The 27,484-nt window shown below is 40.1% G+C and overlaps 1 protein-coding gene across 6 annotated transcripts in view; it reads left to right on the top strand.

Moving 5' to 3' along the window:
• Positions 1–18,356, top strand: part of ebf1a (EBF transcription factor 1a) — a 107,083-nt gene extending 88,727 nt beyond the window's left edge. For 2 of the 6 annotated variants that reach the window (XM_026918160.3, XM_053235337.1), the window contains exons 11-17: positions 737–825; positions 7,601–7,666; positions 8,525–8,702; positions 9,486–9,665; positions 10,822–11,016; positions 11,814–11,882; positions 14,979–18,356. In XM_026918160.3, coding sequence (XP_026773961.1) covers positions 737–825; positions 7,601–7,666; positions 8,525–8,702; positions 9,486–9,665; positions 10,822–11,016; positions 11,814–11,881 — 776 coding nt within the window. In that variant the 3' untranslated portion in view covers position 11,882; positions 14,979–18,356. Of the gene's footprint in view, positions 1–736; positions 826–7,600; positions 7,667–8,524; positions 8,703–9,485; positions 9,666–10,821; positions 11,017–11,810; positions 11,883–14,978 lie in introns of all 6 variants that reach the window. The other 4 variants (XM_026918158.3, XM_026918161.3, XM_026918163.3 and 1 more) reach the window with 2 other exon arrangements.
• The last annotated feature ends 9,128 nt before the right edge of the window (positions 18,357–27,484 follow it).

Below are 27,484 nucleotides of genomic sequence, written 5' to 3'. Positions count from 1 at the left end.
TGTGTGAACAAAAGTGCAACTACTTAAAACCAAATGAATGTTCAGGGGAGAAAAAAGCAAAAAAAAAAAAAGTCCAACAGTTTGTAAATTTTAGCCACAGCAGCACTTGAGCAGTAGGTTGGATGCCAATTCAACAAAATTTTAATTACACATTACAACTACGACAATAACACTGGTTGTTTTTTTTTTTTAGAGCAGCTGATAAATAGCACATTCTGTAATGACAAATTGCAGTTAATCAGTCATACTGAAGATAATCTAAAGGTTAAAGAAAAATTCTAAGATTTCTTAATGGCTGAAAATCTGTCATAGTGTAGCATCAGCAGAGCTGTGTGTGTTCTGTTATCCCAAACAGCATGTGCACAGTTTTACATAACCACCGTGGGGGGGCTTCATTTGTGAAGGCTGATGTCTGATATAGAATGCTGTGTGTGAGCTGCTGCAGTGGGAGCAGAATGAACTGTTAGAAGGCGTACACATTGATTCCTGGAGTCCTGTTTTATTCATAAAGCGCTGCCTGGCAGCACTTGCTGTTTTTCTGCTTGGTTGTTCGGGACCATTCCTCATTTGACATTGTATTTATGGTTTTGACATATTTGTTTTCTTCTGCATGTTTATTTTGGACAATAGAAATATGAAAAGAGCATTAATTGTTCAATCAGCACAGTATGAAAGATAGCTAATGAAGGCGAATATGAAATATTAGGTCATACAATCCTCTGTTTTTCCTCCTCAGCACTGAATGAGCCCACCATTGACTATGGCTTCCAGCGGTTACAGAAGGTCATCCCCAGACATCCAGGTGATCCTGAACGCTTGCCAAAGGTCAGTTCCAGTTTATCACTCCGTGTGTCCTCTAATTTTCAGTATTCTCCTACATTAACTAACACTGTTCCACACCTCTTATTAACCTCATTGCAAGAAATCTGAATGTCCATAATGTTCAGACAATACATTGTTTGTTCTAGCAGAACTTTTCACCTTTCTCTGCCTCTTAATTGACAGCTTATATGGTTGTAACATTGTTCCATTAAAAAAAATAAATAAATAAACATAACAATACTCGGGTGAGGCCACTTTTATTCATACAACTGGTGAGATCCAGTCATGGCAAAAAAAAAAATTCTGTTTACTTCCTCCTCCATTCTCATGCCACTTAAAGAGATGTTAATGAATCCTTTGGGAGTGATAAATAAACAGTACTTTATCTTGTACATGTCGTATACCCCTGAGCCCCATGTGAGCTGCAGCACTTAATAGACTAAAAAAGAGTAATTATGGCTGGCTGGTCATGCTCTTTTGCAGTCAGTCCAGGTTTGACCTTGTACTGTTATATAAGTCCTCCCCATATTAGAAGTGGGCTATTGGTATTCATTGTCCCAGAGCCACTGCATCCATTATACCTGTAATGTGACTGAGATCAGTGTACAGTACATCAATCCAAAATCCTGGAACATGGAAAGTAGACGCATAGTGGACATGTAGGGAGGGATTTCAAGTCAAATAAAAGAAATGCTGGTGCTGTTAATGCAGTAAATGTTCTTTTACTGTGTCCTGTCTTCACCCATGTTACAGAATGTGATGTTATGTTATGTTATGTTATGTTATGTTATGTTATGTTATGTTATGTTATGTTGGATAGTTTGTGGAGACCAAAAGCTGCTGAACACCATTGCTGTTCTCTCTTCTCATATCTCTCTCTCATTTGCCGTTCCCCAGCTGGCTGGGAGAGGACAGATGTACAGGCCGCTGTTAGCGTGGCTAAATAGGGACGTTGTGTTTGATCTCTGTCCCTAATTCACCACATGGACATTGTCAGCATACCTTCCACACACACACACACACACACACACACACAAACAGAGTGATCCATAAAAACCCATACCACCACCTTTTAAACTTACTGACACTTCAGAATAGAAGAATTTCGAGGCTAAATTCATTTCTATGCTTAATCTAAGAAAGGAGTCATGACCATTCTTTCTGTCTGTCATGTTAACGGCAGTCTGGTTCATTTCTTACAGACTGACACACTCTGCTGTTCACATATGATTGGTGTGGTTTTAACCTCGGCTTGGCCTGGGCTCATTTCACTGGGCCAGTGATGAATTTGAATACATTAGTCGGGTCCCAGGTGGGGTGAGCCATCACACCTTTCCCACTGTGTTCATCAAGAGGGGAGCAGGTCAGAAAAACTGCCTTTGCTCCTCCCTGGAGAACCGTCTTAACGGCATGCCATATTTTTAACAGACTCCCTTGCAGTTCTAATGAATATGGTTGGACAGCCACCAAGCAATGAGCAGCTGTGCACCTGCAGCATAGGCACATGTGAATGAGATGAGTAGGAAAAAAATACCCAACTGCCTTCCACTGCTCGACCACTATCAAGTCAGGTGTTGGGGAAGTCCCAGAGGATGCAGTTTTCTATGTTGTCTTGATTATATATACAATTGTTGTAGGTATATATAGCCAGTAGCACATTTGTGTTAAGCATAGAGCATAAGAGAAGTTTGTGTATGTTGGATTAAGCATGATTTGATTACTATGCACCGAAAGAGTGTATAGCCATAGTACACATGACATAGGCTGCAGTTCTGGCTCTTTACAAGCTTTCACAGAGGGATAAGAGAGTAGGGAAGTTGAGTGGAGAGGAAGGTGTGAGGGGGGGGGAGGCAGAGAGAGAGAGAGAGAGAGAGGGTCACCAAGGGAGAGCAGCAGGGAGAGAAAGAAAGGGATCCGGGTGATCCATCATGGTGAAGTCAGCTGTCCTGGGCTGCCTTCACCTGGGTCATGCGATCGAAGCCACTGCCGCCCACACTTTATTATTGCTCAGCCAACAGTAATTGAGTCACCACAAGGGGGAAGAAGCAGCTGGAGTAGACGGAGAGTGAGCGAGAGGAGAGAGAGGGGGAAAGAAGAGACTAGCTAGCATACAGGGGAAGTTAAATGAGAAATCATTTCTCTGCATGGCTCTACATTTCTGGTAAATTGTGGTGACAGGGTTGATGTGTGCAGATGGATTTTACCCTCAATTTCTGTGAGTAGTGGAGGTTTTAATCCTCTACTTCTGTCTATGTCTGTCTCGCCCTCTCACTCACTTTGTCCTCTGCTCCCTCTAACACTCCCAGCCAGATATTAACAGCATCGGCCGCTGGGCCCGGCTGCTCATTTCTGCACTATCGATTTTGCCCTTTATTGAGGTAATAACAGTTTGTTGACGGCACTTCTCTCAACCGCTGGACTAAATCACAGGTGAGGGGCAAGCAGGGAACAAGGCAGTCTAACTTGTCTCCCTCAATTCTTTGGCAAATCTGTGGACATGTTAGGCAAGCCCCTAAAAATGGTCAATTCAGCTTAAGTACTGATTTTTTTCTATGGATCTGTGTAGGATGTTAGCTTAAGAAATTAGCTTAAGTAAGCTTTATTTTCAGTTAAGCATTAATAAGTAGCAAAATAGCACAACAAGAGCACACTCAGATAGTTAAATTGTTTACTTGAGCATTATTTTTAATATTAGACAACAGCGTTCAGCCAGTTTAAACAGTAGCATGTAATCAAGAATTGTGTGCATATTAAAAAGGGAGAAAGAGAGACAGTCATTTGAAAGAACAGCCCCTAATTGCTCAGTGAGCATTCGTGTCTGGATCCAGAGACACAGCTCCGGTCGATGAGTTTGGCTGGGGTCCAGTGTGGCCAGTCTGTGGGCTCGTTCCTTCCCTCTCCCTCTCTCCAGTCAGTGTTTGTTCCTCCCATTTTCCCTGTCACTTCACATCCACCTGATCCCCTCTTGGCCACCTCTAAAGAGCCTAGGATTCAATCTGTGCTCTGATGAAACAGTCCTCACCACTGGGAAGCAGCGTGCAGTGTTTTCCTTCATCATGCTTCATTGGTGAATGACAAAGACAAATACTGCTCTGGGTCTGAATGTGCATGCTTATATTATTTCAAACCAACTGACTGTTAAAACGTGTAGATTCTTATGTGCAGGTGTCATAAGAAATGGTCTGAAATGTACAATTGGGTTACTGTTTGAGACAGTATATTGCAGCTGAAGCAGTTCTGAAGTTTCTGCGTGTTTGGTGGATACAGTCGTCACTTGCTTGCTGTTCAGATGCAGGCGGACAGGTTGTTATTGACTTTCAAAAAGTAACCTTTTAAATCTGGAGAGACAGAATATGAATTATGCAAGGGAGACGGATTGTTAAAGAGTAAAGGGACTGATATTTGTGATGGACAGAAATTGACAGGTTGAAGACATGAAAAAGGAAAGAGGAGCCCAGGGATAGAATCTAAGGGATATAAATGCTCTGCAATTGCTTGCTAGAGCATTTATCTCCTCATCGATATAATCAGTTTAATTAAAAGGATCAACTCTAGAAAAGTCATAGCATGCACTGCATCAGCTGGTCTCATCCACATGGAATGGACATTCTGCTCTATTTCACATGTGATAGTTTGGGCCTCCTCCAACATGGTGGCCAGACTGGGTTAAAGCAGCATTCTATAAATAAATCTTTATAAAATGACATTCTCCTCTTACCTAGTTATGCTGCACATAATTATTTATATTTTTATATGTAGTTATTAAAGAGCTAAACAAGGTTTTATAAAGCAGGATGAACAGTCACATGAAATCACTTCATTTAAGAAGTGAGAAAAATTATCTAGCCTTTAGAGGTTGTAACGAATGATTAAGCCATCTAGTTTTTGCAGCTAGGAATTATGTCGCAATAATATACTTTTCCTAATTGCTTTCATACATCATAGTTATTCAGAGTTCATCACAATATTTTAATACAGTGTCATCCCACATTACCATGACTGGACTGCAAGCTACACTGTCTCTAAGGGCCCAGGCTTTTTATAAGTTAAATTTTTTTTGTCAAATATAAAACTACATATGATTCTATAAATAAGTGGTCTATGTTACTGCTACATATTTTTTGTCATTTTTTTTACATATTTTTTGTCATGTGACTAAGAGGCTAAGAGAAATTGACAATCTGTTCATTGTCACTGTAAGGAATAGCTCACTATATAAGAGGTCTTATTCATCAGAACGTGCTGCAGCTCCGGTGGGTGTAACACACCCCTGTGGTCACAATTTGATGCTAGAATTTAAATTCGCAACCAAATAGAATTTGGGTCCATAATAACCTCTTTTCAGTTTTCTGAATGCTGCCAAAATAAAAGGAGTATTTGAATATTTGGATATTTCTTCCAGTTGACTTTTGAAGTATTTGTGTTAATTAATTGTTCTAATTCCTTGTTAATGTTATGTTTTATATTATATAGAAGATGAGATTTAATCTAGTGGAATTTATCCACTTGGACCAGAGTTTAATGTTTTTGTGCTAACAGAACATTCGAAAATGATAAAATTGCAAAGGAACTAGCACAGGATTCGGGTTTTTTTGTTTTGTTTTGTTTTGTTTTTTACAGGCCTAGCTCCCTTGTAAAAGTACAGACGGTGATGGTTTAACATTCCTGATATGATCTGGCCATTATTTCATCTTTTCAGCAATACTTTCTCTGTTGGGTATATATCTTATTACCAGCCATCATCATTTTACACACAGGAACAGATTTGATGTCCAGAGTGCAGTAATGTGTAGGTTGGCCTCAGTGCCGAGGCTGAGCCTCATATCATGCATTACCAAAACACAATGCCTGAGGGTTGTTTACCTGCTATACTGTGTGTGTGTGTGTGTGTACAGTAGCTTACATGTAGGTATAAACACAAGAGTAAAAACTTTTCTTAGCTAAAAGGGCCTCAGTCATAGCTCTGGACTTGAAGTTTTATAACTGTGTGTGTTTCGTGCTTCAGCATGGCTAGAGAGATGAGTGCAGAGCAGGAAGTAGGGCATCGTCAGGATAATGATGGCTCTGACTGATAGGCAGGCGCGCAGACACGCAGATCTAGGATCGGGTTTCTTTCCTGTTTACCGCTCTCAGCTCTCAGCTCTCAGCCCTTACTGGAAACCCTTCTGCTCACCCAGGAAATGGGTTCTGCTTCCAGACACAGGGCCACCACATACAGCCCGCTGTTAATAGCATTTATTTGTTTATCTGGACCAACTTTTGGCTTCTTCCTTATTGGATTTGGACTCTCAACAGATCCCCTCACCCAATATTGTAATGATGGAAAATGGATACAACCCCGTTATAAGCCAGCCAGAAAGGGAGCGGGTAAGAGGAAAGGAGATAGGTACATGCTGTAGATGTATGTACTCTACTGTAGATGAGATATAGGATGGATAGCACAGTCTGGATGCAGGAGGGGATCCAGCTGTGGGCTAATGCCTCTCATCCCTTATGTTCTTCTGCTTTCCTGGGAAAGCACTGCCACAGAGAGTGCAGCAAATCTAGAGAGAAAAGCAGGCGACCAAGGCGGGCATCCATACAAAAGCAGCACTTTAGGCCTCCCCAGGCCCCCTGCGCCTCCTTCAATCACCCGGGCCAGGCTCCCCCCGCCCAAGCATCCCTAACGAGGGGTTAACGCAGTGCCAGCACACCCATTATTGAGTGAATTTAGCACCTCGGACAGCGCACTAAAAATCTTTATTGCTTCGCTGACCCCCTCGTCATGATCGTGCCTGCATGTTGTGGGGGTGGCAGCAGAGACGGGCTCTGATTGAAAGGCAATATGTCAGCTAGCGGGCGGGCACACATGCTCGGGGGCTCGTTCACAGCGAGGGTTACACACCGAGGGTGAGAGCAATTTTCTGGTTGTCGCGCCCCAAGCACATTTCCTCAGCCCCGGCACATTAACTTTTAAAAAGGGTTCCACGGGAGCTCCAGGCGCCTACTTCGCCTATGAGAAAAAAAATGAAGAGGAGAGAGATGGAAGTGAGAGGGAGAGAGGAGGAAGAAAATGAATACAGAGTAAAGAACACAGTAAATAAATGTTTAATGTGTGGGAAGGTATGGTAATAAATAGGCTGCTGGTTGAGGAGCTGAGACTCAATTACCTACAAGAGAAGGGTGTTATATACACACATCCATCCCCTCCCAGCCAACAGGGCATTTATTTACCTCTACAAGCATGCATTCATCTGTTTCACTGTGTATTTGTGTACATGTATTATACATATAATAGACTGTATTAGTATTGGTTGAGGAATGGAGGCTGCTCTACAGTAAGTGTGTTATGAGGTTTAGTGTACTGAATGGGTGACTCATGCTCATGGGACACACACAGCTGGGGACATAAGCATGGGTTGGAGTGCAGGCAGGACTCTTAATATGACATATAGAGAGTCTTATATGTTGTTTACATGTTTAAATGAATGTGGTATTGCCCAGGAGGGGTGGATGTGTACATATAACACCCTTCTCTTGCGGGCACCAGAGTATAGACCTACATGACACACAGCCTAATCTCTGACCTAGGACATGAACCGTCACATTGTCAACTTTCCATTTGTCTTGCCCTCTGCTCTCTTTGGTATTTATATTTATTTATATCTACTACTGAATATTTACAGTGTCCTTGCTTTAGTTTTTTAGGTTGTAAAAGGGTTACAGTAGAAGGGTTACAGTAAAGAGGCAGTCACTAATCACTATAACTATAACATTACAATTGTTTTCTTGTCAATAGGAAGTGATTCTGAAGAGAGCAGCAGATCTTGTAGAAGCCCTGTATGGGATGCCTCACAATAATCAGGTGAGTGACCCCTCATAAGGCCTCACAGCCATGTAAAATACAAAACACAACAAGAGAAAAGCAGTACAAAGCAGAATACAAAATGTAGCCATCTGTAAACATGATGTACTTTTACAATCATGCTGAATTCAGAGGAAAGATAAAAGTTATAAAGACAATGTATCATGCCACGATGTATTTCTCTAGTCCCCACCAAAAAATCGATACATATCAACATAACTCATCAACATAACAGAAACTTCTCTATCGATGGTTAAAGGAGCTTGAGGGGCCTCCTCCCTGCAGAGGAGCAGTTGGCCACTCCTGTAAGGCAGGTCATCGATTGCAGGGTTGAGTGCTGAAAGTGCAGGGCTGCTGAATTATTTAGATAGTGAATGGGGGTCTGCCTCTGGTCATGTCTGTCTCGGAGGAACCTCTTTCCTATCCGCCTCACCTTTCCCACAAATCCTCAGCCCTTGTCATTTACCATACAAATATTCTCATAAGGACTCAATTGTGGGGGCAAATTCTGAGTGATGTATGTTCCGTGAAGCATGCCAGATCCCCTGCTGTTTGTTTGTACTGCTTTGTGCTCATCTGACCAATAAACACAGCTTTTTAGAGCATGGGGAAGATGTCTGATAAATCTATTACTCATAATCTCTTTCAACCTATCCCACATTATCGTCTGTGCATGAAGTCCCTCAGATATACACTTCAAACCACACAGCTTCAGCCTTACGTTTGACTTGCTTTGCAGTATCATATGCTGTATTTGATATTGCAAAGATTTGATATTCGTACAGCTTGTTCCTGTTTAGTTTAACCTTGACGTCAGTGTTTGTGATAGTCTCTGATGTGACATGGTGCTCATGACAGGAGATCATTCTGAAGAGGGCAGCTGACATCGCTGAGGCGCTCTACAACGTACCACGCACCCACAACCAGCTCTCCGGTCTGGCAAACAGCTCTGTGCACACTGGCATGATGGGCGTCAACTCTTTCCACGGCCAGCTTGCTGTCAACGTCTCTGAATCTACACAGGGAGCCAATCAGGGTAAGAGGAGCTGCCCATAGTCTTCTCTCAGTTTAGTAGCCAAAGGAAGATTTGAGACAGAAACAAGCACGGTAACATTTTTATTTAGCTCCGAGTCAGTGATGTTGTGCTAGTGTGCTGAGAGAGCTGTAACCAGAAGGAAAAGCGAGCCTTGTGCTCTGCTTTAAGAATTTGTCGGCTCCCTTTGCTCCCTCCGTGACAGTGAGTGATTTGTGTTAAGTCAGCGGTAATCTATCAGGCGTAGGATGAAAGTGTTGTGAGCAGAGTCACGATGTGTGCTGCCTTTTGTAGCAGACAGCGGGGGACTCCAGGAGCAAGAACTTCCTGCTGCTTTCACCCATGTCAGCGTATAATGCATTGATGTATATTTATAGTCCATGTCCCCCTTTTCCTCCTTACCTCCTCCCACACTCCATACACGATTTTTATTGGTCTTGACCTTTTTATTGACAGAATTGGGGGAAATATAGACTCGGAAAAATTATACGGCAGTTCCTGGATAACACAGACCTCTGTGACAGGGGAAATTCAGAGGAATCTGTACGAATCTAGGTTTCATCCACGTGAAGATTTGAGCCGATGTTAGCAGAGAAGGAAACCTTAGAATAGACAGACTATTGCTGTTACCAAATCGATTGTATATATGTGTATATATATATATATATATATATATATATATATATATATATATATATATATATATATATATATATATATACACATATCCTCTTTATAACTGTTTAATCGCATGTATGTGTGTGTGTGTGTGTGTGTGTGTGTCAGGTTTCAGTCGGAACACAAGTAGTGTGTCTCCACATGGTTATGTGCCCAGCACTACGCCCCAGCAGAGCAGCTACAGTACCGTGAGCACGAGTATGAACGGATATGGTAACAGCGGCATGACCACGCTAGGAGGATCGCCCAACTTCCTAAATGGCTCAGCCGCCAATTCCCCCTATGCCAGTAAGTACAGTCCACTTCTCGTTTATCTCATCCAGCTCCAAATCAGTGTCCATTCATACATGCAGTATGTACTCAATGCTAGTATTGCTTTGATCACTGACCCTCCAAGCAAAAGAACTGATCAGAATATCATATTTCTGTAGCTGTGGTCATACACAAGACATTTCTAGTGTGTGTAATAGAAGCCTTTGTTACTTTGTTACTGGAGGCCACTTAACCCAGAAAAGAGATTCAGCTCGACGACAGGACATTAACTATGAAGCCTTTTACATTGTGGTGTGAAACAAACAGTAATGCTCTAATGGTGAAATACTCAGACCCATTAGAGACGGCTGTGATAAAGCAATAGATAAAGCTATTACTCTGTGTATGCGTCTATAAGAGCAGAGATAAATGTACGCCCATCCTTTTCTGGAGCACACTCAACCATAATGTCCAGCCATTCGTATAACACCAATCTTCTACCTTGGCTTCTAAATTAAAGAGTCTTAATTAAATCAATAAACTAATTGCAGGAGAAGCAATTCAATTTAGAAGCTTTGATTCAGACATGTTAACAAGTATTTTAACAGGCTCAGTGACTCTGCACAGACACTTTCAATCAATGTGGGAGGGCAGACTTCAGAGGCTCCAATTTTCATTAATTGATTAGCAGGGCCTTCATAAACGGATTATGACATTATCAAGAGACTTTACTTGGGAAAGGGTCATAAAATTTTAAGCGCAGTATAGTAACAACAATAAAGGTGGAAGATAATTTCAGAGGCAGACTCAAATACAATGGTGACTGTAAAAGCATTGAAGGAGAAAATGCTCTTAATGTATTACAAGGAGGAGGAGCAAATAGTGACGGACCAGAGGAGGGGCCAGGATTATATGTCACGTCTGTTCAAGGCATTTGATCTTCAGAGTTAGTGTTTTTTCATCACTAATTGGCCTAGAAGGAAATACATCAAACAAATTAAGCCTTGTAACAGCTATATGTATGTAACCGTTATATGAGATGATTCAGTGATCACATGCTTATTATCCTGGACGTGCATAGTGACTCCAGTCTCCATGCCTCACCGTTGTCTGTACGATGTAGGACTATAAGGCATGTCCTTATCCATCCACTCATCTGTTTTTTTCTATAACTACCTCATTTTCTCCTCAGTCGTGCCATCCAGTCCCACCATGGCCTCCTCCACCAGCCTGCCCTCCAACTGCAGCAACTCCTCAGGCATATTCTCCTTCTCGCCGGCCAACATGGTGTCAGCTGTTAAACAGAAGAGCGCCTTTGCCCCAGTGGTGCGTCCCCAAGCCTCGCCACCTCCCACCTGCACCAGTGCCAACGGCAACGGTCTCCAAGGTGAGGGCAGTGCCAGGCTCTGCAAAACACGCAGCACAATGTGCAAATAATAGATATAAGTGTTGCAGGTAGAATCTTTAATCCTTATGTTATTTTCTGGTCAAGATGGCAACAAAAATTCATTTTACACCATGTGTTTGTCTCATATTATTAATAAACATGAAAAGAAATTCAAATTATTATTATTATTATTATTATTATTATTATTATTATTATTATTATTATTTAAAAATGCAATTTTTAAAGGCATTGGTTTATGTAAACCATTATGTAAACATATTGTTTACCCAATTGTCAAATATCTGCCACCAAGCCGTAACACATGAAAGAGTTTATATGCTATATAATGCACTTATGAACCTGGTTGGGTACCTTATTTGACTATAAATCATTATTATGATTATTATTATTATTATTATTATTATTATTATTATTATTATTATGGCTGTAATATAGCATTGCTATAAAATCAAAAGAGACGGCCCTGTAGTGAAGAGAGTGTTAATATTAATATGATGTAGTTAATATTTCACTACATTATATAGCACAGATATTTTTGCCTATTAATCATTGCCCTTTCCACTCTGATTCCCAGTTGTATAACCTACTGTGTAACTTTGAAAATACTACGTTAGTATTGTCCTGTACTAACCTTCTGATCTGTGGCCCTAATGTTTAATCTCTCTCTCTCTCTCTCTCTCTCTCTCAACACATAAAAAATAACACTGTTCTTTTTTTCCCTTTTTTCCCCACTCCATCCTTCCTGTGACCCTTCTCCCTCTCCATGCCTCCAGTAGATCAGTCTTTTGTGGACTCTAGCAAGTATTCCACAGCCAGCTCCCTGCAGGGACTGGCCTTCTCCTGAAGTATGTGACATCTCTACCTCTCTCTGTCGTTCCCTCTCTCAGTCCATTAGCCTTCCCGTCATTTCAGCCTCCTTTGCACCCTCCTCTTCGTCTCTGTCCATGCCTCTCTCCTCTCCTGGGTCGCTGAGGACCTACTGTCCATCACTGAGAGCTTGCCATGTGTGTTTAATTTCCTGCCTGACTTCCTGTTTCCTGTTTCCTGCCCCTCTCTGCAGTTTCAATAGTGCTGCTTGCTAATCTTGTTCTCAGTTGTTTTAGTATATTCTTATTTTTATGATCATAGTTGCATATACCTAGTTTACAGTAACCTCATATAACCTCAATGATATTAGATTCATTGTAGGCCTAATTTCCTCATTTTCTCTCCCAAATAATGAACCCTACTTAATATGTGTATTCAGAAGATAAATTATTTGCACAGTTAGTGCGTGTGTTGCAGATTATTTGATAAAGATAATTGTTGAATGACACAAATGGGGGGGGGGGGGGCACAATTTAAATGAGATTTTGTGTGTTTTATTTGTTCTCAAAAGCCACAGGGGGTACTGATCTCATAACATAGATTAAAGGTGATAAGATACATCAAAAACTGTTCAAAATAAAGCATGAATGTAATACAAACGAGTGTAAACGTGTGTATTGTGTTATGCAGGGCAGCTTGTAACAATGGACTAGCACGGTTTAGCCCCGTCTGTCTTTCAAAGATTAAAAAAAAAAAAAAAAAAAGAACAGTGTAAGTTTATTTTTGGCATCCACATCATCTTATTTGTGGTTAACAAACATTTTAAAGAGTATTATTTTGGATTTTTGTGAAACCGAGTGCAACAGCACCACCAGCGGTCATAAGAAAAACACATAGAATGATATAAACGAGGCTGTGAGCTGTCTGTAAGAAGCCCAGAGCTGTAGATTCATGCAGCTAATCAGTGACAGTCATGTAACATGATTACACAGAGCCCCTAGTTTTAATCTCCACATAGGCTAATATCTTTCAGCCAGGTTTTAGTGGCGTTTCCATTATGCATCATCAGTAGGTGTGTTACACACTCACTCGTGGCTGGAATGAATGTGAACAAAGTGGATTATTATTTATTATCTATCATCTTTTTTTTTCACTAAAATACTTTTGGAGGAGAAACTAAAAGTTGATATATTGAGTACACTGTCTAATCAAAGTACAAATAAAGGATAGATGACAGAACCATAAGTTTTTTTGATTTGAACGAATGGGTTAAAAATTTTCTATTTCCCGTGTCTGATATTCAGGAACTCAGTAGCTAATAATCCAGCTCCCTATCTGCCTTTAAGTGTGTGTGTGTGCTAATTTGCCCCAATATTATTTACATTTACAGCATTTACAGCACCCTTATCCAGAGACTTACAGATTATTATTATTATTATTATTATTATTATTATTATTATTATCAATGACACTACAGGATAGACCATGGTAGTAAATCAGCTTGCAAGGTTTTTGTGGGTATTACCATGTTTGCATGTGTTTTACACTCACAAACCTTAAGTGAATCAAGGCCTCAGGCTAAGTATAGACAGGAAATAATAATGCTTAAGCTTTCACACAGTGTGGTCGGACAGTCTGTGTTGAGAGTTCAGTGTAAAAGTAATTGAGTCTAATAGGCAGACAGTGCTTATCATGGTACAGTGAGTGCTTCCTCTCACTGTGTAGAGCACCTCTGACCCTGATGAGCTGCAGTTCATCCTTCCCACCCTTCCTGTGAGCAAGCATGAGGCACTCAAGTAATAGCCTGAGAATTAGAGCAGTGTATGGAGGGGCGATCAATAGGGCGCCAATATGGTGTATGAAAAATCTCCAGTGGTGTTGAGATCTGTAGAGCATAGAGAGGTGAGGAAATACTGCATGATCTCTCATGTGGGGAACCTTTCTCCCTCTCTCTGCTTCAAAATTTATGCAACTATTTTTTTTCCAGTATTGCTGGAATTATCAGCTTTATGAGACTCAGACCGGTGAGGAACTCATGCTGTTTGTCTGTACCGGAGCTATTTATGCAGGCAGTCGAGCTAATGACACTTAGAATATGAATTTACGATATTTGCTTATTTATTGGTTGCCAGGTTTATTTGTCATTTGTCACATGAAGGAATAGATGAACAGGAAATGTGATCTAGTCCCAGGGGATGAGGAGTAATCTGTAATCTGTTTTATTCGTTTTATTCAAAGCAATTGAAATGGTGTTTCCAAAAGGCATTCCCTGCAGTGAATTTGACCGAACTGTTTTCAGCACATAAATTTAGCAAGAGCTCAGTCTTTTGACCATTGGAATACAATACTGGTCTCCTCGAGCCCTAAGAAGCTAGGTCCTTGTGGGAGACAGACATTATTTAATGCATTCCACAGCACTCTCAATCATAGCTCAGGCACGGAGGTTGTCCTGTAGTCTTATCACTAATTGTGTAGATGAATTGTTCACATAATGGGTCCCTGATGGAGGAGGGGAACTGATTTACAGCCATTAAACTGAGTTATTATTTTTCCTGACAATTGACTCTAATTAAACATAGAGGACATACACAACTGGGGCGGATCAAAGAATCATATAGTGTCAGTATATCATTTAAAGAAAGAGATTTAAACAAACAGCAAGCCTCAAAGACTCAAAGCTTTTCACTATAAGGGACTCATTCACATTCTCTCCTTCTGTTGTCTGGTTTTTCCTTCATTCCCTTTGGATCTTTCTTTGGGTGTCAATGCTTTTGTCTTTGCAGTTTGCATGCGTTCTACAGTATGTGCCTGCAGTTTAACTCTCTTTCTTTCTGCTTTAGGGATTTTGTTCTGTTTTCCTTTGTATCATATTTCCTCTGTACAGTAACAAATAATTATTGCACAATATGTAGTTTATAATCAATCAGTGGAATAGTTGGAATCTAGGCCAAAATAACTGTGGGGCATAGAGATTTCGATTTGTTCATTTCATTTAAACAGCGTGTGCATTCCAGATGCTCAAACTGCTTTTATTTGGAACTGTTTCATGGAAGTAAACACAAAAGTAAGTTGATACATGACCTAAAGGCCTACTTTCTCACATTCTCTCTCTCTCTCTCTCTCTCTCTCTCTAGCGATCACAGGGATGATCGTTCCTCCCATGTAGTGGCTCCTGGGCTGCTGTTGAGACACGTTTTATATCAGCTCATGCTCAAAACCCCCTCAGCCTGGACCCTGAAGGTCTGCCTGTCTCCATGAGGACAAGGGAAAAAAAAAAAAAAAAAGAAAAACCCCAACTTTGAAAACTCAGGCCTTTTTACAAGGAATTTGAAATGAAGGGAAAAGTATGGGGTGTTGGTTTGATTTTTTTCTAAATTCATTTTTAAACTCAAAGTCGTTTTGAAGTGAACATTATATGCGTTTTATACAGACTGTACCATACACATATGACACTATGAAAGCAGTTTCATCTGTAAAGTTCCTGTTGTATAGCAGTGAGGGGAAAATCGCAGTTCTGTTTAAAAGGTGAATTTATGTTTTATGTTTTTGAGATGTTTAAGAAATTTATAATACTGAACAACTGTGTACACAGGTGTTTTCTGTACAAACAAAAGGAAAATGAACTCTTTATCATGGCGCTAGTCCATGGCCAACAAATGAAGTTTGCCATACATGTTGCTTTTTGTGTTGTTTAAGTTTTACCGCCATATTCAGTAATCTTTTGTATTGGTTGTCCAGGTACATGCTGGTTTGTTTATCTGTCTTTATGGACAGGAGAACACTTTAAAAAGCGGTCCTGAGCTGATTTTCATTAGCCTTCTGGCCCACTGTGAAGATCCCAGACTCACATCCTGCTCCCAGGGAGGAGCGCTTGAGGAATAGAATTTTTGAAATGAATCCATATTTATATTTATACAAAACTAATTTGCTGCTCATCAGTGCCAGAATATGTAGTACACAAAAAAAGAGAGAGTACACTATGAGTTGCTATGCTGTGTTAGCTTTGAAAATATTTTTACATGTCCTGAAGGATGTTTGTATGAGGCAACATAATGAAGTCATAAGAAACCGTCAATCTATTTGAATTTGAGTAGTTGTTGGTTTAGTACAAATGAAAACGAACAAAATACCATAAGTCTGTGATTATTACTTTTTCTCCATGTGTCGTCTTTGCTGTGAAGGATCAAATGAAGGGAGGCAGGAGAGGAATGCATGCCTGTTCCGGCTGCTAAAAGAACCACGAAGAAAACGAACAGAGGATGTTGATATTTAGCCCAGCATTGTAACAGCCTCCTCTTCAAAAAGTGTTAAACTTTCAACTAATGCCCGTTTAATCAGCTCTCTCTCTCTCTGCTAGTCAACTATTTTGTATATATGCATTTTTTTTTTTTTTTTTTTTGCAGAATTGTTACATATATTTATATACCGAAATGTCTTATGGCAGCTTTTCAATTTAGTATCACCAGTGACCTGTACTCTAATCCGATCTATTCTAATCTAATCCTCTCACTGACTGTAGTAAGGAAAAGCAACAGGAACAGGAAACCAACATGAGTCTGCAAATTAAAAATAGGTTGTGTACAATGTTCATATACATGATGTATGTAAAGTTTGTACATTGCTTTTCTCCCCTCATTTGATTCGACTGTGGAAGTTTATATGTGATCATGTGCCGTCGTATTAGCCACCTTTGTCTTCGTTTTTGAAATGTACTTCATGGATTGTTTGTATTTACTTTTCATGTTTGCCATGCTCTCATTTTTAAGTTACATTCATGAAAAAAAATCCATTGTCTATTTTTGTATAATTTGTAAGTTAAAAGAATTTGTTTCATTTTTGGAATTTTTTTAATGTATGGAAAAAAGTAGCATCTTATTCTGATAGCATTTAGTAGTGTAGATTTTTAAAATATATATATATATGATGAATATATAAATCTATACCTTTTTTCTTGTTGAGGCTTACAAAAGTTGATACTGTTAAACTAATAATATGCATGGGCTCTTCTCTCCTGAGAGTGACAGTTCCATTTTGTGTGTTGAAACCAGAGCGGAATTTTTGATGAAATATGAAAATACTTTCTTTCTCTTTTGGGTTTCCTTTCCTATGCTTCTCTATTCTTTTAATTTGTCGATTATTTATGCCTGCTTGTATATCTGTATATTTCTGTCTTAGTCTTTTCACTTTACCAGTACCAGCAGTTTAGATGCCTTAACAATGCAAGCTAATAAGCATACAATCACTTGCACAGTCCCATCACCACCATTAAACAATGCCATCAACTTTCTTATGGGACAGTTTTATGACATCAACAAAACAAAGCACAAATTGGGCAGTTTTACACAAATACTGTTAATAAGACCCCGCTAATCAAAGCAGGGAAAGAGTAAATGAAGGGTTTGTGTTTTTTGTATTGGTTTGGATTATGAAGGATAATGTGGAAGCTAATGTTGTGTATGGAGAGACTGTATGATTCATATTTAATGTGTGTTGTAGCTATGTATTTTGCAAGGGGGAAATGGGGTGCACTTTATTATTAATTTAAAACAAAAACTGCCTTTTTAATTTTGTTTGTGTTTTATTAGTGTGTGAGTGGGGGAAACCCTAAAAAGCCATACTGTTTAAGCCAGAAGTTCACATTTAGCTTACAGAGTGCCGATCTGATGGTGTAACTCTGCAGATGGTAGCACACCTTACTGGGTATGTGTGTGTGTGTGTGTGTGTGTGTGTGAGATGCTGTCTTAGTGCTCCAGTAAGTAGCACTGACACATTTCTCCCTCTGGAGTGAGAGGTCTGAATGTCAGAGCACAACATGTTGCCTCTCAGGCTCTTACACTAACTCGGTTTGCTTCGCCGTTAACTCCCTTTCTTCTGCCAGCCAAATTGCCTGTTGGAACAATATTGCCAACAGAGCCCCGAGTGTTTAGGCTGTAAAGTGCATGGCCCTTTGTGGAGCAGAATAAAGTGCTGCTTTCTGTAGTGTGTGTTACCATCAAACAGAGAATATGGCTTTTCATGAACCAATGTTGAGTTTCGTGTGTGTGTGTGTGTGTGTGTGTGTGTGTGTGTGTGTGTGGACTTTTTGACAGAAGCCACTGATGACAGAGCAGCGTTTGGGCTCTTCTATCACATCCTCACTCTTTCAGAGTGGAACAAACTTTTCCTTTCATATGAATTATAAATATATGGCTGTCCTACAATGGCCTCTTTGTACATGTTTCCATCTTAATGATCAGGATGGGCAGCTGATAAAGCAACAAGCATTCTATATAAAACAATACTCAAACCAAAAAAGCTGGTTCCCATTTTTTTTCTTTTCCTCTACGCTTTTCTCTCTGTGTTTTTTTTTCTTCTTCTTCTTTTTTTTTTGTCGTCATATCTTTGAATGGATCCACACTGAGCAGTTCTGTTGACAAAAACTACTGTATAGATTGTTATCATTTTTTGGATGAAGGCTGTAAAATAACTTTTAAAATTCACAATATTAAATTAAAGTTACTTCTTGTCTGTGATCTTGCAAGCATCCTTTTCTTGTTGCAGGTAGTGCTTTATTGATACATGTATAAATGGATTCTCAAACTATTATCCTCTATACTTTACACCTAACGCTGCAGTGGTTTTGCCCTCTTCCTTTTCCTGTCAGACACTCTTGAGTTCCTGAATGTAACAGTATTACAAACACTTGTTTTGGAGATTAAATTCTCCAGGTGACCCTCAATCCCCTTCAACATCCCTCAATACTATTACCACTTATTTCTCTTAAAGAAGCACATGTTAATTAGTCTTATTCATTACAGTATTATTATTATTATATAAGGAACAGTATAATGAACGTGCCCTACCATTAATGATGGGCTCCTAAACTTATTAAGTGACCTGCACGTTGCATTTAATTGACTCATCATTTGCATTTACATTCATCAGCAAAAAGCGAATCCTTTTTTACTTTGCGTAACTTGGTTCAACACCTTCCTGTTGTAATTAACTTGTAAAAGTCACTGGCAGCCTTTCTTGCTGAACTTGACCTCAGTGGCTGAGCTTTGAAACAGTAATGAAATGTGAGTTTGAATCATTAATATCAGAAAAATCAAAGCACTGCCTGGTTTCAGCACTATAGGGATTATTGTTGTTTGTACATCTGATTTGTACTGAATAAAGAAATGATGTAACTAAATGACTAAACGGAGGGAAAAAAACCTGAGCAAGAATCCCCAAGTCTTACAAGACAGCCAGGTTTTTAATCATTTACAGATCAACGAGATGATTTTATAGCACTGCTCTGTTCTGGTATTAATATTACACAGTACGTTAGTCCTGCTGTTTTAGTACACTAGTAAACTGAATGAAGAGTAAAGTGAAGCGGTGCATGGTTCCTTCTTCAGCTTAAGCTGAGTTTTATTGTTCAAACAGCTGCTCTGTGGAAGAAGGAAGAAGAGCTTTAGATAGCCATTAGCTAATGGATTATTGAGACACAACCACCATCCTCTTCACCTCCAGTCTGCACCCCTGCCGAGAGCCACTTAGCACACAAAGCCTGCTTTAAACATTATAGATCCCTGGTGCGGTATCAAGCTTCTCCTTCTGTTCTCTCTCTCTCTCTCTCTCTCTCTCTCTTTCTCTCTGTCACAGAAGTTTGTGCGCAGGTGAGTGTCAATGTCACTTATCACTGTTGATATTCACAGACACAATCTTTATAGACCTGAATTGACCAATCATCGTTAATGACACCGTTGATTAACTTAAAACTACATTTATAAGGGTGTTCTCAGAGTCCAAATTTATGACCTTTGTTGAAACGTTATCCATATTAACACTGCAGTTCTTACAAGAATATCAACATATTATAAACCATATACACTATTATTATAATATAAATATATCCTCGCTCTCTCCCTCATTCTCTCACTTACTCACTGCTATCAGAAAACAACAACAATAATAACAATAATATAAAACAATAAGTTTAATTTAGGTAGCTTTTTTCCAAAGGCCAAGGACACAACACAGCAGTAACAGAAATACAAGCAATATACCAAGGCAGTAAAGCAGCGTTACAAGGTACAAATAAAAACAACACTGAACAGAATAGTGTCGACTGAAGAGCTGTTTTAGTTTAAAGAACTCCGAGTTGTACATTTTGAGAGACAAGCTAAGTGTCACTTAACTATGAGTGAAAATTTACTCTGTGACTTTGTAAGATTTGACCTAAAGCAGCATATGAATTATGAACTGAAATGTGCCAAGAACAGATCCCTACATGACATAACAGGGGCAGTGGAGTATGGTGACAAAATGCTGTCTGTTTAATTGGTTTTGTAATCGATTCTAATTATTTTAATTATATGCTGAATATTTGGTGCACATGCTTGTTTTGTACATGTGCAGCACACTTTACTGAACAACAACACATTTACTGAATTCAAAGTTTCAAAACCATGCTCAAATGATGTGAGTAACAGACTTATCATGCGAACACTGTCACAAATGCCAGTCTTATCCCTAACCCTAACTTTTATCATTCACAATTTTTCAAATCCCTAAATGTTGGTCTGACTATTGGTTTAAAATTGCATGACATTCTTCAGGTTCCCTTGTGTTCCCCTTAAACCTGGCCATGCAGAAGTATCAGGTTCTCACAGCGCTGAGGAATATATAGCCAGCAGTTGCCACTATGGAGGCGTTCTTCACTGCATGAATAGCCCTCCCCGGGCAGCATACTTTCACTTAATACTTGGAGATCAAGAGAACTACATGCCATGCAGGAGCTAGCCTTGCCTGTAGCAGGAAAATAAATTTAGAAAAGCGGAGCGTCTGAGGCTCCCTGGATGAACGGCAATGGAGGATAGGGAGAGCTGAAAAGCTCCTTTGAGGGGGGAAACAGGAGTCCCACCAGGGAGCTCAGGTAGACGGGAGAAAAGGGCCAACAAGGGACGAGCAAGACAAAGATGGCGAACTTAAGAGAGGGAAAAACGAGAAAGAATAACAAGGCAAGAGAGTGGAGGGGAGCTGCCAAAAGAGGAAGAGAGAGTGAAAGAGAGGGTCCTGTGAGATCTGTGAGATCAGAGGGAGACGTTGGAGACAATGGGGGAAGGCGCCAGGAGAGAAAAGAAAGCGACCAGACTCGGAGATGGAGGGGGTACAGGTGGTGGTTGGAGGGGAGGGTCTTCCCAAGGGACACATGCCTGTCAGTGCACAACACAAAAACACAGGGGCCAAGCTAGAGAAATGGGGAAGATGGGGAGAGTGATGGGAAGAGGGGGGAGAGACAGTGTTTCAGCCCTTGCCTCTCTTTGCATCACACCTACTGTCACACACATACCACACATACACATGTGGTGCAGACGTTGCTTGTCTTCCTGTGTACATGGCACTCTTAGATACATCTTTATAACGAGCACAGAGGAGCTGGTGGCTGGTGGCATTAGCTTTAACAAAACATGATGGGACAAAAAAAAAATGGCAAGACTTATTCACTGTCATGTCCATCTTCTGATCGGATGTCACCCACAAGGCAATGGGAGTAGAAGGAATTACTTAAGGCCATGTTACACTGGGAAAAAAATGTTGTCGATTTTCAGATTTTTGGACATTTTCTATCAATCAACTTTATGCTTTCGCAATATGAAAAATTTCATATTTTTATTCATAGTGGGCACACTATGAATTTTTATTCATACGTGTCTCACACCTCCAAGGCTGGAGGTTTGATGTCCTGTGTGAGTGGAGTTTGCATGTTCTGATCATGCTTCATGATTCATCCAGGTACTCCAGTTTCCTCCCTCAATCCAAAGACATGGATTGTAGGCTGATTGGCATCTCTAAATTGTCCATAGTGTGCGAATGGGTGTGTATGTGAGATTGTGCCCTGCGATGGATTGGCACCCTGTCCAGGGTGTCCCCCGCCTTGTGCCCCATGTCCCCTGGGATAGGCTTCAGGCTCTCCGAGACCCTGGGTAGGATAAGCAGTACAGAGAATGGAAGGAAGGACGGATGGATTTTTATTCTTAAGTATATTTCCTTCTTCTATTCCAAATATATTAAATATACTCATGGCATAAAATTGCTTGCATTTTCCATTTTTAGGTAGAGTCACTTTAAAATCTATATCTATGTACAGTAAATCTATATCTAATTCCATATCCTTAGCAAGTTCATTTCAAAAACATGTTGAATTGATAGTTTACTTAAAATAAACTGTTTCCCATGCACAGCCTTCCCAGCCTTCAAAGAAGATACAGTCAAATAATTTCACAAACCAGCTCACAGGACTTAAAGCTTTTAGGTGACATTTTATCAAACTACGTTTTTTTAAGCTGTTATGTAAACATTTGTCCACTGGGTGTGCTATCACAATAAAAAACATTCTGAGTACAATGCATTTGTTGAAAGAATTTTTGTATTTCCATATTTTTGTACTATGGAAATTAATGAGCGTATTTAACGACCTACTGACTCATTTGCATTTTTGAAGAAATGGTTAACATGTAATTGTAAAGTTAAAAAATCTTGCATTTGTATGTAGCCAAGTAACTTCTATTCTGATATGAGGGGAAAAGGAGAGAAAAATATACCTGACCTTAATTACTGTTGAAAGCCGATTTGAATGGCAGAGAAAAAAGGAACACGTTAGCACAGTTTGACTGAATGATGTCACATGAAGGCTAGCTGTTCTGTGTTATGTGAGAAACACAGTAGCAGACCTGAAGCTACTAGCTTTGTGTGTTTTATGACTTCAGATTAGCCTGTCAAAGAGTCGTATTTTCACTTTATGCATCCTAGCATGGTTTTGTCCAATCTACATTTGTAAAAGTGTGCCTATTTTGCACTGTAGACACTTTTTCTCTTCTTATGAATGCAGAGAGATTTATAGCAGTAGAGAAAGATACAAGGAAAAGGGCAAAGACATAAATTGAGATTTACATCAGAGCTTCATATCTGACCATTTTTGGGCTGATAATATCTGTATTGCATAAGCCCCTTTCTTCTAGTGTCTGCTAGATCGAGGCAGACTATTTGCTTTAAATATATATGTGATGTTTTTATTTGTGGTTTCAGACATACTATGGTATGCGTTAAAGCTGTCTGCTGCTATGCTGATCCTTATAAAGGACTTGTAGTTTGATAGTGATACATTCTACACGTGCAGTTAAGTGAACTGGCTGCTCTACGTTGCCTCTAGGTGTGAATGAGTATGTCATTAGTGTGCAAGATGCCTGAAAAGGACTGTCTTCCCATTCAGGTATATTCCTGTGTTATTCCTTATGTTGTTCCAGGATCGAACAATCACTTTCCACTACATCCACACCTCAGTAACTCAGGCATCACAAACTTGAGTCCACATTAACTCTTATTTGAGTGCAACTTAATAAAAGTAAATGCTCAAATGCATGTATTTCAGAGTTGAAAAGAAATAGACAAACACATAGCTAAACTTTATTTCAAGTGAGTCTGCAGAAAATCATGTTATGGTCATGTGGTTTGCATGGGCAGCCCAGTGCAGTGCTCTTGTCTGTATCTTATAATCTTGCCCACTCAGGACCTTACTGCATCTCTGATCAATTGAAAAAGAAAGAAAGAAAAAAGAGTCTCTGACTCAAGCAGAGCAGAAAGGCCAATGTGAGCCTTTTAAATGGCATGTGTTACACTGCACAGGCTGTGGGGTGCAGATGTAAATTTGCCTGATCAGTACACCCACAGTAGGTGCTGCCATGTGCCCCCAGACACTGAAGCATCTCTTGTTGGGTTTGATACATATTCTAATTGCCGTGGGTAATTTGCTGTGAGTTGTACTTAATGAGAGGTCTGAGGGACCTAATGGATGATGGAAACTGCATTTAGCTGCTTTGCTCTCACCCATGCCACCAGTGAGGGACACGCGAACTCTGTTAGATAAATTCATATTATATATTTATGGGCCTTTTTGACAAGATGTTTTTTTAAATCTGCATATATTACCATTCTTTTGATTGCTGTGGCTAAAAAAACAAGCATTTTCTTTTCTCGTAGCTGTAGCTGCTGCCAGTTGGCAGTGATTCAGCTCGGCAGATGAGAGACGAGAGATGGCTGCGTAATGAATGCAGACCCATTAGCACAGGTATCAGTGTGTTTTTAGCAGTTTATTTATTCTTTTTTTTTCACTGTAGTAATTATTTATCTGAATGTGTTTTTATGATTAAAACACCATGGCTTTGATAAATGGACAGAGATCACAGTAAATACACAAAGCTAAGTGGTTAGGTCATGGGGGCGTAGCAACAATATATTACATCCAATGTGTTTGATAGCTGTCATAGTTAGGTGATTTTGCCTTTAGCGTTTGTGATGTGCTATGAATGAAATATTTATCTGCAGCTTTTGATGATTTCAAACCATTAGCCTACAAAGAGAGAGAGAGAGAGAAAGACTGGGGTCATAGCTTGATCGCCTGTGAGTAATGGCCCACATTTACCACATCATCTGGCCCACATACCACTGTGAACTCATGGTGATGAACTCATCCAAATCTGTCAAAACACAGTCACAAGTCACACAGTCACAAGAGCAGAGCTTACAGCCAGACCATGCTTAACCAAAACTTTAAATGACACACAAGCCCCCTTTGCATTTGGGCCATTTTTGGACCAGATTACAAATACCATAAAAACTTTTAATATGGCTGCTTACAACTGGATCACTTTTGGTCCACAATAAAATTGCCATCACCATATAACTGACCCTTATGTACTTATAAACCAAATCCTCTGCTATTTTAGTACCCTTGATGATATTTAGCGTAAGTCATTTAACGGAATAATAAAAGCTGCCAATATATCCATACACACCACCATACAACTCTTTTGTCTTCATTGTGAAACAACTGAATATTCCTGGTTTCTATTAATCTGCTTAATCAGTGTTTCACAACAATAGTCATCGCAGTTGCACACTGTTCTGGCTCTGGAGGACGTGTGCACAGGGCCACATCAGCCCTTGATTCACTCCTAATGGGGTCATGATGGTGCCATGTTCGGCTGACTGGAATCTTGTGCATCCAATTGACAGAAGCACGTTGATTGATGCTTGGTGGCGGCTTCACATGTTATATATTCTATTCATTTAATTAAGTTTCCTAAGCATCATTAAGTGCCATTATATTGTAATAGGAGAAATGCAGAGTCACAAGTCAAGCTAATTTGTGATTAATGTTGTGTATCAGTGAGAGCAAACGGAAGATTTGCAATTTAATGAGACAATTCTGTATTTAAATGCTGAATTGGTAAAAATGCAAACAGTGACAGAAATTAAGGCAATTTAATGAGAGTGGCAGCGAGTTTCACAAAACATAACAAGACCACTTATTCTTGATACAAAATATGTTCCAGTTGGTCTTAAAACAATATATAAATGCCTGTGAAAGGAATTATGGTTTATTAGGGGAGAGAGATTTGCCTGTTTTATTTAAAAAAAAATTAATGTGCCTTTAAGACTCATTTAGTTTGTAAGTTTGTTCTCCCTTCTCTCACTCCAGTTCTCAGTCTCACTCCTTTTAGGTATGTCTTCATAGAGCCCATTTGGCTTGCTTTTGTCTCTCTGTTCATCCATCTCTGTTGTCTTTCTGTGTCGTGTGTCTGATTGCAAAATATCTCTCCGTCTGTCCTTACGTCCGCCTGCTCCCCCCTCCTTCTTGGCAGAGATCATGCCCAGCTCCTGGCTCCTGTCCTCCAGGCTGGAGGGCTTGTGAAAGCTTCATGTTTACAGGCCCTGTTGCCCACAAAAAATCAGCTACAGATTGCCATTAATCTATGCTTGTTGCTGTTGTAGCTCAGCCAATGAAGCAGTGTGTGACCACGGCACGGCCCCATCCACTTTGGAGCCGAGGCTGCCAAGGCGCTGTTTAACCCCGGTGAGCCAGAGAGGGCACGCACATATAACTCTTCCTAATGTATTGTCCCTCTCGCAGGTCTCAACAAGCCCCTTCTGCTTGCACGCCGCTATTTGTTACCACTAATTTGACGTGTTTATGGCCTGCCTCCCTTATATTAGATACTCAAAGGAATCGATTGGGCTTAAATCGAAACACCTACAGCCACGCCGGCACGTCAATACAGAGATGAGTGCTTAATCTCAAGGACCAAGGAACACAGTGTCCAGAGGGAGCAAACTTTGCACTTCTAATTTATGTATGTAAGTATCTCAATTACGTTTGAGTGTACATGTTTGTGGGAGTGTTATGTGCTTACTGGAGAGGTGAAGAGGGCTGTGATTTAGCTCCCAGCCTGGAGATATCAGAAGGGACTGTAAGGGGAGAAATGCTGAATGCTGGAGCTGCATGATCTGGCAGTTTGTCATGAATTTTGTGTAGTCGTGTAGTTTAACGAGTGGAGACCATGATTCTGTAATGTTGGACTGATTGTCTAAATGTGTTCCAGGGTGAAATCATCACTGAAAGAAGATAAGATTGTTTGACATTATATTGTTTTCTAGAATATCGTGTTATTTTTATATATAAAAGTTCACAAAAAGAGTGAAGCATTCATTCATGCTGAACTGCTGTCCCATTTGCTATGGGTGACTGCATGGTCCGTGTCTTGCCTTGGACTGGTCTAATGACTTCCAGACCAGCAGGTTGACTGGGTGTTCCTCCATTACTCCTGCCGTCTCGGGTGTACAGTTTTAATAGCAGAACCCCAAAAGCCCTGCAGCCTTCATTTGGCCCTTCACACTGAAGCAGCGAGAGCCAGAGATCACTGCACGGTTCTTGCCAGATTGAGATGTTTCCGGCACTAAACTAAGATGCTGGGAAAATAATAACAATAATAATAAAATAAACAAATAAAAAGCACCGCTATGTTGCAGTTTGCCTAATCTTCTGGAATTTTCTGATTTTTCCTCTGTACCTTGTTTTATTTAGATTGAATTTTTTCCTGCAAAACTTATGATAAATGTAAATACATTCTTTTCATCACAGAATGGCAGCATGGGAACCACAGTCTGGAAAGTGGACACTTCAATCTGACTTTTATAATAAACGAGAGGGCAGTAATTTTTCCATTGGCCCTCCTGCCCCTCCTGCCACAGCCATTTGCCCTGCTACTTCTGAGCTGGTGCGTTTTCTACAGCCCACATTCATTCTGTGTTTTCTTCTTTCTCAGCATGGTGTGGGTTGAGGAGGGGGGGGGGCATCCTGAAGAAGAGAAAATAGAGCACAAAGCATATTTCAAGTTTATGAAGCTTGTTCACTCCTCACGTTCCTGCCTGATTACTCTGAGGGAGAGACAGCCCTGAAAAAAAAAGAAGACAGAGGGAAAAAATCCTCATCTGGAAATGATTAGTTCCTTTTTTGTCTTCCTCTCAGCATTAACACAACGTGACAGGCTATAAGCATTTAGTGCCATATTTCAAAGTTATGGTTTATAAACATCTGGTGAAGCTCTCTCACGCACTCTTGGGGGAAACGAGATCTTTTTTCCACATTGCACTGTGTTTGTTTTGGGCTCAACAAGGTGAGAAACTGCAGTAATGTGAGAGGCCATTGTACAGGAGTGCAGCAGGGAAGATGGGATAGAGGCAGGTATGAAATAACGTGGCCTCTCTCAGAGCTCCAGCTTCTTCAAAAGGGCTGTGGCTGGAAGCCATGTGCTTGCACACACACACACACACA

This window comes from Pangasianodon hypophthalmus, chromosome 7 (genome assembly GCF_027358585.1).
Source record: "Pangasianodon hypophthalmus isolate fPanHyp1 chromosome 7, fPanHyp1.pri, whole genome shotgun sequence".
Classification (NCBI taxonomy): Eukaryota; Metazoa; Chordata; class Actinopteri; order Siluriformes; family Pangasiidae; genus Pangasianodon; species Pangasianodon hypophthalmus.
The sequence above is the reverse complement of the archived record's forward strand: the minus strand, read 5'-3'. Positions and strand labels throughout refer to the sequence as shown.